Source organism: Kryptolebias marmoratus, linkage group LG23 (assembly GCF_001649575.2).
Source record: "Kryptolebias marmoratus isolate JLee-2015 linkage group LG23, ASM164957v2, whole genome shotgun sequence".
Taxonomy (NCBI): domain Eukaryota; kingdom Metazoa; phylum Chordata; class Actinopteri; order Cyprinodontiformes; family Rivulidae; genus Kryptolebias; species Kryptolebias marmoratus.
The window spans coordinates 6,778,910-6,795,272 of record NC_051452.1 but is presented as its reverse complement, the minus strand read 5'-3'; the positions used below and the strand labels follow the sequence as shown (position 1 = coordinate 6,795,272).

The following is a 16,363-nucleotide window of genomic DNA, read 5'->3' as shown; positions in this document are numbered from 1 at the left end:
CTGTGGGGGGGCGTCTAGGACAGAAGAAGGAGGCCCGGGGGTGGTGGCAGTGTTGGGGGGAGGTTTAGCTGTGTTGGACGGGGCGGGGGCTGAACCTGACGGGTGGGAGGGAGGAGTTACAGGTAAGGAGGGAGAGAAGAAACAGGTGAGGGGGGGTCAAAACAAGTTCAGAGAGAAGCAGAAAATCAGAGCCAGAGCTCCTGAGCGCAGGACTTCTGGACATGAGCGGATTAGTCGGGTTAGTTTCAGGACGAACGACAGAGGAGAACAGAGCAGGCGTTTACCTGGGAAGGCTGTGGGCGGAGCCGGGGTGGGCACGGCGATGGGCACGCCCACGCTGCCGCTGCCGCTGTTCTCTCGGCTGCTGCTGCGACTGCTGCTGGGGTGGCTGCCTCCGCTGCTCCCACTGCTGGTGACGGCAAAACACGTCGAAACGCACACATTAAAAAAACGAAACACACAGCCTGTCCTCCGGCTGGCGGCGCCACTCCACAGAATGAGCAGGAAAACAACCTCCAACTCCAATGACAGAGCCTCTTTAAGCTGCTTTTATTCTCTTAGCTAACAGCGAGGACAGTCACCCATCGTCAGGAAAGATGCGCACAGGATCAAGCACGTGGGAAATATCACGAATTCGAGCTTCAGCAACTATTTTATCATCATCTGCCTCCATGAAAGGAGGGCGATCGTGTAACTGCAGGTGTTTGTCAGCAAAACATCTCATGAAGCACTGGGTGGATTTTAATGAAGCTCAGAAAGCGATCGCTGGTCGTACGTCTAACTGATTAACTTATGGAGTCAACCTGAATCAAGATGGCTGCCACAGCTAAGCTTAGCCAACAAAGACGGCTACAACTTTGTCAGAGTCGCAGATATTCAGCTGAGATTTGGTGTGGTGGTAGCTGAGCATCTCCCCAACACATATTCCCATTACTGACTTATCGCACAAGATCTCTGTTTGAAGATTCGGCTTGCAAAGCACCGGGCGATAAGCATTCCTTCAGGAGACACCACTTCCATTCTGCCTGGCACAGACGGGCTCCATACAGGGCATCATATTGAATCAGGTTGTCTCTAAAAGTTAATCAGTTGCAGCAGATTTGATCAGGTTTGAATCGGTGGTTCATGAGGAATTTTGCTGACAGACGAACACACAGCGGCAGCGGGAAACGGTCCCTGGGCTCCTGAAAGCAACTTGAAGCGAAACATTAAACCAAACAACAACAACAAAAAAAAATCACGAACCTGTTGCTCGCTTCGGACGTCTTTTTTTTTTGTTCTAAAGCAAGACAGAATGGTTAGAAGACGTTTTAATAATTCAGTTCGGGTCGTTCGGCCTGTTGGAACCAGTTTGATTGAAGCAGCGCTCTGACGGATGAGGACAGATGCAGCAGGACGAAGACACGGATGTGACACGGCGTTAAAAGCAGGAAGCCTCTGGACAGGTGAGGAAGACTTCCTGCTGAGGCTGACGGATGAGGAGGATGGAGCGGGTGAGGAGGAAGAGGAGGAGGAGGAGGGAAGGTTTCCGATTTTACTCACGGAGAAGAGAAAAGAATCTCAAAGTGTCTCTTGTTTTTATTCTCCAACAAGAGAGATAAATAAAATATAAATATATAAATCGCTGTCGTCTGGGTTGATCAGAGGAGACGAGCTGACGGGATGGCTGTCACCATGGAAACCTGCATCGAGCCGAGCTAAAATGGCTGCTAAACTCCAACTTAACTGAGTCGAACTGGGCTTTTCCTTGGAGCCACAGCTAAAAAACTAAAAATAATTTAATTGGTCCAAAACAGGTGGGAGGGAAAGGAGTTAAAGTGACTTTTCTAAATCTAAAAATAGAAAAACGAAGAAGAAGAATGACAGATTTGTTTAGAAGCTTGCTGGTATTTTAGGTGCAGCAGAGGAGGAGAAAGGGCAGAAGGCTGAGGGAACAGGGCCTTTGGTTAAGAAGTGAACAGAGGCATGCAGGGAGGTGGGAGGGGGGAGGGGGGTACCTGTACGTGCGGTTCCTCTGATTAACGGACGCAGTGCGTGCGGGGCTCTGCAGGGGGTGCGCCGTGTTGCGCGTCGGGCTCGAGACGTAGTCGTTAGGGACAACAGGAGGACGCACCGGCTCGAGCGTCCGGTAGGGGGAGTGGCGCCTGCGAGAGGGTCAGGGGTGGGGTGGGGGAGAGGAATCCAAGGGGTGAGGTAAAAAAGAGGGATGGGGGGGTAAGGGGGGGTGGAGGTATGCATCCAGGAGAGAGGAGGAGGAGGGGGAGGAGGAGGAGAGTGAGAAACAAACAAGTGCAAACTTAAAAAACGTGGAATGACAGGTGGTGAACATCGGGACAGACTGTGGTCGACAGGTGATGTCGCCGCTGCTGCTGGCTGAAAAAACACGCCGCGACACGCCACGCATACCCCGATCTCTGCTTCTCAGACACAAAAACACCACAATCCATTTACCAGGTCATCTGATTTAAACCCAACCCAGGAGCTGAGCCTTAAAGACGTAAAATAATCTGTTTTCAGCTAAACGTCCCTCATCTTAAACATCATAACCAAGAACAATGTGCATTACCCCATTCTTTTTGTTTATGCTGACATTTACTGTCTTTACATGTCTGTCACTAAAACAACCGTCTGTTCTCAGATTTGCAAACGGCTTCTTGAGCGGCTCCGACCTGCAGAGATTTATTTATCCGACTGATTTCTCAGTTATCTCTGAATTCCCTCAGCAAGAAAACATCTTTTACATTTTCTTGCAAATACAACAAACTACATCCTGTAGACTAGAGGGGTTTCTGGGTTTTATAAAACAAATACTGTAATATATTCCTGTTGGGTTTTATTTGTAAATTTATTATTTCTAAGACGTACATCTGAAAACATAAACCTTTCTAAAATAGTTTAAAATCTGATGAAGTGTTAGATTGATACTTTAGTCCTGTTCTTCCTCCAATTTTATTTTTAAACACATTACAGATTTTACAAAATGGCCAACAGATCCGTGAATGGAAAACCTAACGACGGTGCGTTCACAGATTGGGAAAAATGTCGGATTTAAAACCGCTGCCCAGCAGAGGAGAGTTCGCTAATTAGAGAAAAAATCTAATTTAAGCCACTCGAGCTGAAAGTTGTCTGATTTTTGGTGCTTCCCTAAAGTCATTAACAGAGCAGAAACCTGCAGAAAGTCTTTTAAGCCAACAGCAGGGTCCGTTTCTTAAAACGAGGAGAAGAAGAAAAAAAAAAACACCCCGAGGTTCAGAGATGATCAAAGTTGTGCTGCTGACCCTTGCTGCTTCGGTAAAATGTTGTTATGGAGGAAGATGAGGCAGCCAGACGTGGGCGATCTGGGTCACAAACACACAACTAAGAGAAAAGACTCAAAAACGAAAAAATCATAAAATAAAATAAGAAGAAAGTGAAGAAATGATGAAAAATCTGACAGATTTTCGCACACGCTGCGGTGCATCATGGAAGGCTGGAGCTGAGGCTGATCAATACGGTTCACACACACATACACACACCTCTGTGGATCAATGCACGCTCGGCCTCCCATCAACACACACTTTCACACAAAGTCCAACAAACTTCCCAGCTGCTTGAGTAAAACCTCCTGTGGGATAAAGACGCTGTCAGAACAGAACAGGAAAACTTTAAACGTCTGTCAAAATAAAAGCTTTTGATATAAACACCAGCTGGACTGAAGTTAGTATGTTGTATAAAATGTAAATAAAAACAAAATGTAATGATTGGAAATCTCATTAACCCATATTTTATTTACAATGGAACATTGTAATCAAATCAAATGTTTAAACTAAGAATTTTTTAGAGTTTTGAAGGAAAAAATAACTTTATTTTGGATTTGATGGCAGCAACACGTCACAAATAAGTTGTTCCAGGAGCAACAAAGGGCTGAAAAAGTAATATACACGAATAATAAAGAGCTGGAGGACTAATCTGGAGGAACTAACTGACTGGATATAAAAAGATTTAGAGGCTGAATCTGTCAGAAGTAAAGATGGGCAGAGGTTCACCAGGCTGAGAGAAACTGTGTCTAAAGATGGTGGAACAATTTGATGGGAAGACTTTAAATCGCCATCATCTACAGCTCCTAAAATCATCAACAGATCTGAAGAATCTGTAGATATCTCTGAGGTCAAAGGTCAAGGCTGGTTCTGGTTCTGCTCAGGAACACTGTCTGTAAACACAGCTCACCGTGCCGTCCACAGATGCTGCTTAAAGCTCTATCAGGCAGAAAAGAAGCCAGATGTGAACAGATGTGTCTCCTCTGGACCAAAGAGGAGAACTGTTCTGAGGTCAGTCTGCCTCTCTGATGGTATGGGGGTGCATTAGTGCCTCTGGAAAGGCACTCCAGGTTTTAGAACAACATCTGCTCTCCTCAGGTCCAGATGTTTACAGACAGATGGGAGAAGAAGAGGAGATGCTGCACAGAGGAGAACATCTGGAGCAACTTTTCTGTCATGAAATTCAAAATAAACTTATTTTTCCCTATAAATGGTTCAATTTCTTAGTTTAAACATCTGATGTGTTTACTGTGTTTCACTGTGAATAAAATATGAGCTTTTGTTTACATTTTACTCAAAGAACTTTTCAGAATTAGTTGTATATTACCAGATAGTTTAGTCATTTTGAACCCTTTAGTTTTTGTTTTATTGTTGAACATCTCAAATAAAACCTTAAATTTGCCGTCATTAAGTGTGTCGCTCTGTAACCAAAAACAACAAAAATCAAGCCTGAATGAACTCATTTCATCAACAGATGATCTATAAAAGCAGGAGAACGTGTTTATGCTTTGAAGAAATTCAGAAACGTGCGTCTGCATTTCACTTCCGCTGCATGTAGGTAATTAATAATAGATCAACGAGTGCTGATCAATTATTAACAACCGACTGAAGCACGACGGTCATGTCAGCCATGATGACGGACGCCAAAGAAAACCGCCAACTTCATGAGTTTAAGGAGGTTAAAACCTTTAATGTGACACCGCCGTACATTTGTTTTAAATGAATATTAGACGTCAGTGAACAGAGTAAAGAAGGAGAGGAGCAAACTGAGCGGCCGAGCCTCGAACGCGTCGCTGCAGCGTACGTACCCAAGGGTCCCCTTCCCCGACATGGGCGGGCTGGGGGGCTTCTGCGTTGGGGGGTTGGTGCGAGGGAGCACGCCTCCTCCGGTTTTCATGTTCTGAGCGCTGGCCTGTGGCAGCGGGAGAAAGACGGTGAGACTTCAGAGCCGCAGTTTTCACAATTATTTTTTACAGAGGCGCAGGAATGATCACAGCAGCAGGTTTTCAAGCTTCAAACAAAACACCGAAAGCAGAAACTGGCCTGGCTTTTTGACAAAATATCATCTTTTTTCATATTTATCTATTTTTCACAGAGACATACAAACTGTATACGACCCACGCTGCAAAATGAGTCCACAAAGACACCGTCTTAGCGATAACGGTAACTAAAACACCGTAAATTCTTTGTAATTTACCTTTAAATCCAAGTTTTCTAACAGGTATCTCATCAGAACATTTTAAATACAGAGCTGGATTTCCTGATGACTTCCCTCCAGACTAATAAAAATCAAATTTTCAAACCAGCACTCTTGTAAACCGGTGATAAAATCACCAAATTTCAACAAACGTACGGCTCATTTTGAAGCTTTAAAGACAGAGAATTTGAAAATAGGAACTGAATATCAGAAAATTCCTCATCGGGACCCATTTTGCCAGCATGGCTCACATTTTATTTACAGACCAAGCGTCCCTCCTTCTCTCCTTGTTGTTGAGAATCTGAACCAGAGGGGTCCGTTTTACAGAAGCTGCAATTTTGCTTTTGAAAACAGAGTCTAAGTCCCGCCTTCTTTCAAAAAGGCGGTCGCTGCAAAGTCACGAAGACCAGACCCAAAACCAAATATAATAAAGAAACAAAATGTTTTTCCTCATATCGATGGTTAATATGTCCTTAAAACACCAATCTGTAAGAAATATCTGTAAAATTTACTGATTTATGACCAATTTTGTGTTTGATAACATCATTTAGCTGTCAGTCCTGAGTTGGGTTGACTGATCCAAGTCAGCCGTTTTCTCCTTCTTGCAAGAAAACAAATCCATCATATAGTAATTTAACTAAACAAAGTAAAGAAATTAAAACAAAAACAGCCCGCTGCCACTGCATTTGGAAACAAACCACCACCCACCAACTCTCGGAGTCTTACCTTAAACCTTTGCAACCACTACGGTTGATAAAGATATATTTTTGGAAAGCATTGAAGGGAGAAAGAGAAGAAATCAGGAGGTTAGTTTGTGAAAAAGAAGGACAGGAAAGCAGTTATTATTCATGCTTGTGGTACAGAAATAAATAAATAAATAAAAGCTGTGAAGATTCATTCAGATCTGAAGAAGCCAATGACTCAATTTACTGAGAAATAAATCAAACATAAAAACGAGCTCGCCTCTGTTCAGACGGTTTCCTAAAAATCAAACCACTTTTAAATCGTTCTTCTGTAAAACACCAGAGCAGAGACGTGTTTCCAGCAGGAGGTGACGGGTGTTAGATTTAGTTTCCGGGTCGATTCGGATCTTAGGTTACTGGACTCTGAAATCCACAGAAACCTGATCGTTCCCGAGCGTCTGACCTCCAGTTCCTCCGCGTTCGATTTTTATTTTTATGTTTGCGACAACAAATGTTCCCACTGACAGAAACAAAACGTCTATCGGACCATTTTAAGACGACGGGACTCTTTTATTCCTGAATTAGAGACACGTGGCTGTTTGTCACAACAAAGTATCTCAGATTTAGTTTAGCTTGATTGATAAAGACTGTTTGAATTAAACCAGGAAAGGTTGGATTGGACTAAACCCTCCCAAACGATAGTTCATTTATAAATGTCTTATTACCCGTAATTATACATGTTAACCCTTTAAAAACCACAGGGATCAAAGGTGACACGTCTGTTTCAAATTACTGTAGTTAGATTTTTGCAATCTCAGAAATGTTCAATCTGAACTTTTCAAGAGTTTATAAAAAGAAAACTGAAGAAAATTAAATTCTGTTTTTATCCGTTTCTTCTTATAACACTCAGTTTTACGTATTTAATTACATATACATGACAGATTAATAAAGTTCTGCTTCTCCTAGAAAAAAAGGGTGGAAATTATTTCCACACAGGGCATTTTTTGACACAAATATTCATAAAAAGAGACAAGAAAGACCAGGCGTTTGAATAAATATGACTATTATTATGGTGCTAAAAGGGTTAAAGCTTGTTGATTATATTTAAACATGTAAAAATCTGATATAATTTCAGATTATAGCTGAATTTCCTGTCTGAAGAGGTAAATATTAGATATAAAGTCTTGTATTATACGTCACATTTTACTACAGAAGTACTTCCTGTATATTTCTACATATTTAATCGTGCCGTTCTGATTTAAATGCATAAAAACCAACAAAGCAAACACAGATACAATGAAACTGCCTGGTTCTGTTATCGAGGTTAAGGCGCGGCGGGAAAACGGAGAGCTGGAGCACCTTGACGCCGTGGCCCATGTCGTCCAGCAGGCTGTAGTCGACGGGTTTGCGGATGTAGCGCACGGGTCTCTCCGGGTTGGCCGGGGCGATGATCTTGTGCGTGCGGGATGTGTTCTTGTTGGTGGTGAGGATGCCGATCTCTCGCCGAGCGACTTTCTCTTTGTGGATGTCCACCGTCTGAGGGCGGGAAGCAGAAACGTTTTTTTAAAAAAAACCTTTAAAGCATCAGCTCTGCATTACGGTGCCGACATTTCAACCTCTGCTAACATACGGCTGCTTTAATGAGCGCTATCGTACACTGTGCACACACACACACACACACCTGTGAGATGTGGTTGATGGAGGACTCCATGCGGCGGAGCTGCGACGCCTGGATGTCGAGCATCTGCAGCACATTGTTGGCCAGCGTGTTGATCAGGTACGCCACGCTGGCCAGGGACTGGGTGGTGTAGTTCTTGGTCTCCTCCAGCGCCCTCTGCTTGTCCGGAGACTGAACCGGAAAAAAGGAAATAGTTCAAAATAAATTAGAAGATGAGACAAAATACAGGAAATTACTGTTCTGGATCTCTGGGGACGTTTGCGAGAAAAGAAACTCAGTTATGACCAATTTAAGCAATAAACGAGTATAAAAATGAAAGCCAGGGGTAATCACATATCTCCACAGTCTGGGACTGAACTGTCCTCCAAGATGGCACCTCTCGCCCCACAGAACGGGGTCATCAGAGACTACCTCCTGGATTTGGGTGTAGAGAGGAAGGAATGACCCGCCTGCAGTTGAACATCTCTTGGATCAGCTTTTATTCACTTCAGAGCGACCGACACAACCACACTGGCTGAAGAATGGGCCGCCTTCCCATGGTGAGCAGCTGCTGGTGCTGTGTATGGTTCTTCCACATGCTACTGAGGCCCCTGTTTGTTAATTTGGCCAATATGTCTTGCTTCTTAGGGCTTCGATCGTCCAGTAAACACCAAACGAGTCAACAGTAGAAGAAGCTGTTTGGCTTCAGCCCACGAATGCATTTTCCCAACAAATTTGAGGCTTTCCAACCGTGTCAGACTTATTGCCAAGAAGCATCGTTACGACAAAGAAATAAATCGACCAAACACGAATATGCTAGCTTAAACCAGCCTTCAGTGAAGCTGTGGAGGAAGAGGTTTCAGATCAGATTATTCCACTTTCTCAGACAAACATGAAATCCACCTTTTCACAAAAAAACGGTTCTTAAATTTCTACAAAAGTTGCAAAATAACCAAGTCCCGATTAAAAGACTAATCTGATTAGTTGATTAGGACCTCTAAAAGAATGACCGTAGAATGAGGGGATTTATACCAATTTATCTACAGCAGAAAGAGAAGGCCTCACAACTCAAATAAAAATCACAAAAACAGCATCTCGAGCCGTTGCACGAGTCAGAACTGCTTTGCTGTCATGTTGAGGTGTCATGTGATGAAGATAATTACGTCCTTCAGCACCAACAAAGCTGAGAAAAGCCCAACAGCAGCCTGGAGAAAAGCTCCCGCTGTGAAAGGGTTCAGAGCCACGAGTTAACTTTGTAAAAAAAACTGTTTTAAAGTCAGGGAATGCGGCTGCTCTTCGGCGTAAAGAAGCCTTCAAAGGCAGCTCCTGGAAGCGTGGGCGCTCAGGCATCAGAGGAGCTTTCTGACGGGAAACTCGTGTTCTTTAATCCAACACCGACACTCTGCAGGTCCGGGTCCGGTTTCCACGCAGCGTCAGGACAGAAATTTTAAAACAAAAAAAAGCTCCTTTTTTCAGAAATCTCTTTTGGAGAAAACCATCATTTTCTGACATTTTATAAACAAATTAGTGTTTCTGATTCCCAGAGGAATCACCTGCTGCCACGACAGGCAGGCGATCATGTAACGGACGTGACCCGTCAATCAAACCAGCAGGCTCGTCAGAAACTGACCAATCGGTGATTGTGATTTGTCCTGCAGGAGCTCCACCCCCTTTTCCTCCGACACTGACTTACGAACACACTGAAAAGGTTAAACGCTGTCAGAGGGAAACATGTATTTTCAGCCCTAAACGACAGATGAAGACCAGCAGCTGAACGCCACGAAGATAACTGCAGGAAATCCTCCATTTTTTTGTCATAATTAAATTTTGTCTTTGCCTTAATGTTGGCCTCAGGTAACGCTGTCAGTGTCACCATCTCCGCCATTACAGCCATTTTATGTTGTTGGAGGTTACATTTCCAGGTGGGGGGAGCCATCTTACAGTGAACTGCCTCTGTTGAAGTCTGTTAGCAAAATAATTAATGAATCAATTCAATTTTATGAAACCCTCAAAGTAATCATTGGATGAACGTCCACAACTTTGGGAGGAAACATGATTTAAATCAACAAAAATGGCTACGAGTCAGCCGAACGCAACGCCATTAGGCTGAAACCTGGTGTGGTAGTAGTCGAGTCTCATCTCCAACACGTTCCCTGAGGGCTAGCAGATCGTACAAGAGCCTGAGGTAGGTCGTGCCTAACATTATTTTTAAGATTTGACGAAAACGGGCGATAAGCATTCCCTCATGAAATCCAATCTGCCAACAAGTTTTCCATTTTGAAACCAAAATACCTCGTTAAACTTACAGAGCAGCAAAATAAGTTTTGGAGAGCTGGTTGGATTTCTGCATTAGAGGAGTGCTAAGAGCAAGGATTGCATCTATAATTTAAAGACAAAGTTATGAGCAATCACTAAATAATTCCCAATAATCCCAGGCGGCGAGCCAACATCGTGATGGGGCGTGAAAAACAAAACGGGTTGCGTGGCGTCAGAGAGGAATTCAAACGCTGAGAAAACGAAAACGATGGCTGCCGACGCGGTTTATGGGATTCTGTGTGTGCCTCAAATTACAATAATTCAAAACTGAAGTTGCTGAATTCAAATCCAGTTCAGTGAGTCGATGAAACGATGAAGAGCAGACAATCTGAGATCAGGAAAACACCAAAAAAACGGAAGAATCACCACGAGGGAGCTTTAACAGCTCTTTCCTTTATGCTTTAGGTGTTTTACTATAATACATCGTGAATTAGCACCCAAAAGTTTATTTACTTTTATGAATTTCCTTTTTCTATTCATTATGCCCCAATTTTAACACTAAACTAGAGCTAATAAAGCCTCTAAATGCCATTTCCTCTATAAGTTATTAACTTAAAGCCATCATGTTTGCCAAGCTGTTTTTCTGCTCGTAAATCTATATTAATGGCGACAGAATGCCACCAAAAAGTTGCCTCAATATAACAACTAACATAAATAAATCAGAGCAAACAGATGGTTGAGGCAAAATAACAAAATGAGTTTTATTTATTAAAGAACAACTGTCACAAGATGTGTTTATTTTTAGTTTAGTTTTCCAACATCAACAGAAAGAACACCCAAACATGGCCTGTCTGCCACCTATAACTGAGGTTAATTATATTAAATTAAATGTCCAGTTTTCAATCAAACAGCAGATCTTTACAGCGGTGAAAGAATTTGTAATTAATGCCAATAAGTAAACGGTTTACAGGGAGATGAATAATAAATGGGACTGTGTGAATTCAACAATTAAAGCCTCAAACATCTGTTTAAACCAAAACTAATTTTATTCCACAGACTTTCCTGAAAAAACAAAAAACAGTGAAACAACTCCAGACAGCTGCTCAACATCTGGTTTCTGGAACTCACAACCAACGACAGAAAGGCAACTGTTTGAACCGTTGAAATTAAGTTAATTACAAATACTGAGAATAGATTTTAAATTTAAAAATCCTGTGAGCTAAAACACTAAAGTTATTTATATTCATAATGTTTTTATAATCCTAAACTGTACTTATACTAACACTTTTCTGCTGTTTTGCTTTTTGTACAGCAACGTTGAAAGCCTGACAAGCTGATGGTTGTTAATTAATTAGCTGGTTATTAGGCTTAGTAGCCGAGGCTGCTAACATGCTAACTCTTGTAGCTTGTTGCAAACAGTTTTAAAACAGGATGAGTTTCGCTCCTCAGGTAGACGAGCCATGACGGGCTCTTCTCTGACATTTTAAACGTAAAACCAACCAACAGCGTCTTTTTTTAAAGGAGCACAAAAGTTCAAAGTTCAGGGGGATTTCCTCCTTCGGCTGTGCCTGAACGGAGGAGGAGCTCAGCGATAATCATTGCGTCTTCTCATTTAGAGAAAAGTCAAACCAGATCTGGATAAAACTGGCTGACCGGAGCTTGTTTTGATTGGCTGGTCGCTGTTTTGCATTAATCAAACCGGCCAATAGAGTGATTTGATTGAGGCAAGAACTGTAGCGTAGAACAAAAACAGATAGAATGTGAACTATAGACCAGCGGTTCTTAAACTTTTAGACCCCTGACCCACAAAATGATTGTGACGAAGGCTCGTGAACTCATCTATTGCTGCTTTAAATAAACAAATATGGCTAATAACGCAGTTAAACATGGGCATAATGACAACATTACCATTTTTATTCATTTAGATTTCTGCTTTTACTTTTTAACACTTATGGTGAAAATATGCCATTATAAAACCTACAGTAAGCTGATATCTGGACATCATCTACGGACCACCACTTTGTGTTTCATGACCCACATTGGGGTCCTTACCCCAACTTCGGGAACCACTGCTAAACGATCCTACGATCTCATCAACATGTCCCAACCCTTCACCATCTCTTATTGTCCGATCGACCACATCTACCAACACATCTGACAGGATCTTATGTTGCGTACAAGTTTATTTAAACTCCATCTTGGCGATTAGTGCTCCTTTGTGGAACAGCAGGTCTTCAGTTTGAAAGGAACCATTCTGACACCATCTAAAGAAATAATAAAAACTTAGATTTAGCCTCAACGACATTTAAAAACAGCCTCTCAGGGGATGCAAACACTAGATGACCTCCTCGAATCAAACAGCTCACGCAAAGCAACAAATACAATGTTTTAAACTTGTCAATAACATCAGTAAATCTGCCCAATGTGATTCCTTCACTCCTCTTCAGATTCCCATCCTTGAACAAAATGGCCACACAACCGTAGTGAATAACAGGGCAAATAACTGGCGAGTTCAACAGGTGTATATTCTTAGAGGACTGGAAACCCGGAGAGCTGACACATCTTGGAAGCATTCACCTGACTAATGCTCCTGTCCGACAGATCTGTACGCGACAACCACCACCTGACAGCAGCCGAGGAGGGTGGAAGGCTGCCAACATCCTCCACACGACAACCTGTCAGACCTGATCATCCATTTTCCTCCAGGAGCTGGAGATCCCATCACCACACCTCCTCAAATCTCTCCTTTTTTAAAAAATAAATCTTCAAACACCTTGAAGGTCTGAAGCAGGCCTGGGAAGAGGAAAGGCTGAAAAAGATCTGATCGGGTTTCACCGACGAGCCGCAGAGCGACGCGATCCAGCTGCAACATTTGAACACGGTGACATAGAACACAGCCCAGTACAAAATTACATCGACTAGAGATGGACCGATCGGACGCCAGGCCGATTATTTGGGTGGATTCTTTAAAAAAATAATTGGCCTGAGCATTTTAGGTTGGTTTCAAAGCAGGCACATTTGAGGGCAGAACGAATGTGACGTCACATCGGTTATTTTTGTTTGGTTTGTAGCAGCAAAAACAGGCATGATCAGGGTAAATTTAGAATGGTGGCTAAAACCTTTGAGCCTGAAGCTGATTATCGCTCATCCTAAAGTTCTTCTGTCACTACTTTTTCTTGTTTTTTCAAAATCCAACAGACTGTAGAGCCTGTACGTACTAATATGGATATTTTGAAAAAGCAAACATTTCTTGACACGTATCTAAAGCTGAAAGTCTGCGTTTTTGGGCTCACAAAGAAAACACTCCTTAAATTTGTACGCAATTATTTCTTTTTCCCTTCATCTATTCGACAGACAACACACCCTTCCTCTTCATCGCTTACCATTAATAGAACCTGCTGTTGTTTAGGAATGAATGTGGAATGACTCGTTCTTCGAGACCAAAGCGGAAAGACCGAGTCAACTTTACTGAAGTTATTTCCTGACAGGAAAGGTAAAACGTGCCAAATAAAAATAAACAGCTGAAGTTAAAGCGGCTGAACAGCGAGCCATGTTCAAGTGTTTTGACATGTCTTCACTTATCAAGGAATCCTCAATATTATCCTAAATGTTTGTCCCGTATCTCGCCATGCAGATTTGAAATTAAATGTGCAAATTATACACCAAGACCTGTGGGAATGGTGTGCGATGACTCTGTTAGCAGTAAGCTGCATAACGTAGAGAAAATGAGCAATATGAGGAAAAACAAATAATGGAAGTCAATGGGATTTTGGCGAAAAACGCGAGAAAATGCAGCCCTGTTTGGAGTTTCACAGACTCCAGTAAAGAGACAACATTAAAGGTTTAAAAACGGGTCACAGGAAGTCAAACTTTACACATCCATAGTTTAGGTTTGATGATTTTTTTACAGATTTTCCACTGAACGTTAACGTGACAGATGAAAATGTCCCATTAACTTGATTTTTCCCCTACAACGCTTTATGGCTCGTATATAAATTATACATCAAAATGTAGGCGTTTCTGTCTTCTTTCACTCACTCCTGCAGGATTTGTTTTTCTAAATTCCTCTCAAAACAGAGTTCAGTTATAGTTTTACATCCACAGAAAACAGTGTAGAAACGTAAAAGCTGACGTCAGTCTTCTGCTCCTCGCACAGCGGCTGTTTTTGTTTGAGGCTTACTTTTCAGTCTGTTTCCGTCTGCCTCTCAGTCAGTGACAGAAACAGGTGCGTGGTTACCACGGTGACCACAACAAGCCAGCATTTAACATTTGTTTTGATCTTGGTTCTCTTTACATATGAAAATGTAGGGTTATTTGTTACTTTTTAAGCTTAGATTGTTAAAGAAATCATTTGTTGGGGGTAACTTTGGCTGGATAGCTGCATCGCACCTTTACGATTTCTCCAGAAAAGCTCTAGTTTTGAGTTTATCGCGCTTTTGTTTTGTCTGAGCGCTTCTTTCTTTGAATAGGAAGAGAAAACCACCAGTTTATCAGAGCTAGAGGAGCACAGTCAAGGCTGCAATGTGTACAAATATTTAAAATAGATCATAATATATAAACAAAAGGGGGAAACAATCGGCATCTGTTTCGGTCACTGATAAAACCTCACCGGTCGACATCTGGATGAGTAGATAAATGTAAAAGTTTAGCATTAAAAATGGTCATAAATAAAAGAGACGTGCTTCATAATAAACCAGTCGTGTTTCTCAGGTATTCACGGCTGTTTATCTGCTCCTTACAGGTTATAAGGACGGGATATCCCCAGTCTGAAGCTGCCTGCAGCAGCAGAGCAGCACTGATCCCTCTCAGATCACACAAAATGATTTTACGACCAGTTTTTACTTATTATTTTACACCGATAACGATGATGCCGAGCGGCTGGCTACCAGGCTAACACATTGCTCACGATGGACACAAGCCTCTCCTTACTGATGTGATGATCCGACAGAAACACTGCTTGATCTCGATACGAATTTACCAATTAAAAAATGTGCAAATTGTGAGTTTTTTATCTGACCAGTAACGCCTTGACAGCGGCGTGTTTTCGCCTTAGCAACAGCTAGCCTAGCATCAGCTCGCCACCCACCGTGGTGTCGCCAGTAATTTAAACAATAAATAAAAATAAATAAAACAGCTACCAACCTGGACATAGTTGCTCTCGCAGTACTCGGCGACTCTTTCCAAATTGGTGAAGCTGTCCAGCAGCGCGCTTCGTCCCGCTGGAATCTCCTCTTCCAGAAGCATTTGTAGCTCCGCCATTTTCACATCTTTAGCGGAGCGGGGTGTTCGGGCTCGACAGCGCCGCTGCGGCCGCCTGCGGTACTGCAGGGCTCCCCCCAGCAGGCGGCGGAGTCCAACCCTGTCCCGGAGGGACACTGTCCCGCGAGTTTTAGACATTTCTCCGCTGTGACACACCTGGTTTGGATGAATGAAGTGAAGTGAATGAATGATAGTGGACCTCCAGGACCAGAACTGGACTTCACTGGTTTATAGGGTTTACAAAAAACAACAAGATTACTGCTAACAGCACATAAAACTGACAGAGAAATCACAATCCAGAGCATGAATTTCCTCACACAACAATCCTAAATACATGTGTCTAGAGTTAGAGCAGAGACAAGGTTTTCACAACCTGTGACCTTGACCTTTTAACCTTGAATTTAATAGTGATCATCCTTGACCCATGAGGTGTCCAGCTGTGCAGTTTGACATTCCTACGTTACAGGGTTGCAAAGTTAGAGCACAAACAAGGTTTCCACAAAGATGTCACCTGTGATCAGGAGTTTTAACCCTGTGACCTTGAAATCAATAGGGATCACCCCAGACCCGTGAGGTGTCCAGCTGTGCAGTTTGGCATTTCTGTATGAAAGGGTTATCAATTTAAAGCTTGAACAGGAACTTCTCCACAGACGGACGGACGGCGCCACACCATCTGTCCGAACTTCAAACGGGCAGATGAAATTAATAATTCTGTTAGAAATTACACAAAAGTGACAAAAATATCCCAAAACCTCCTATTCATTTAATTAAATACAATATAGATTGTTCCCGTTCCCAAACTACAAAACACCGGCTGAAGGATGAGACGGTGAGCAGCGTGAGGAGGCGGAGCCAGGCTGCTGTGGCTGCGTATGGTTCTTCCACATGCTGCTGAGGCTCCTGTTTGTCTCGTTTCTTCAGCCTTCAACTGTCCGGTCCGATAAACACCAAAGAAAAGTCAATAGCAGAAGAAGAAGAGAAGATTTGAGACGTTGATGCATTTTTCTAACAAAAA

At 42.6% G+C, this 16,363-nt stretch overlaps 1 protein-coding gene across 6 annotated transcripts in view; it reads right to left on the bottom strand.

Annotated features, from left to right (window-relative positions):
• abi2b (abl-interactor 2b) overlaps positions 1 to 15,409 on the bottom strand; it is a 24,693-nt gene extending 9,284 nt beyond the window's left edge. For 2 of the 6 annotated variants that reach the window (XM_017438108.3, XM_017438110.3), the window contains exons 1-6: positions 15,232 to 15,407; positions 7,858 to 8,025; positions 7,536 to 7,712; positions 5,105 to 5,208; positions 1,998 to 2,144; positions 285 to 409 (exon numbers count right to left, since the gene is read on the bottom strand). In XM_017438108.3, the coding sequence (XP_017293597.1) occupies positions 285 to 409; positions 1,998 to 2,144; positions 5,105 to 5,208; positions 7,536 to 7,712; positions 7,858 to 8,025; positions 15,232 to 15,348 (838 nt within the window). In that variant the 5' untranslated portion in view covers positions 15,349 to 15,407. Of the gene's footprint in view, positions 1 to 284; positions 410 to 1,997; positions 2,145 to 5,104; positions 5,209 to 6,219; positions 6,238 to 7,535; positions 7,713 to 7,857; positions 8,026 to 15,231 lie in introns of all 6 variants that reach the window. The other 4 variants (XM_017438107.3, XM_017438109.3, XM_017438112.3 and 1 more) reach the window with 4 other exon arrangements.
• Positions 15,410 to 16,363: the final 954 nt, after the last annotated feature.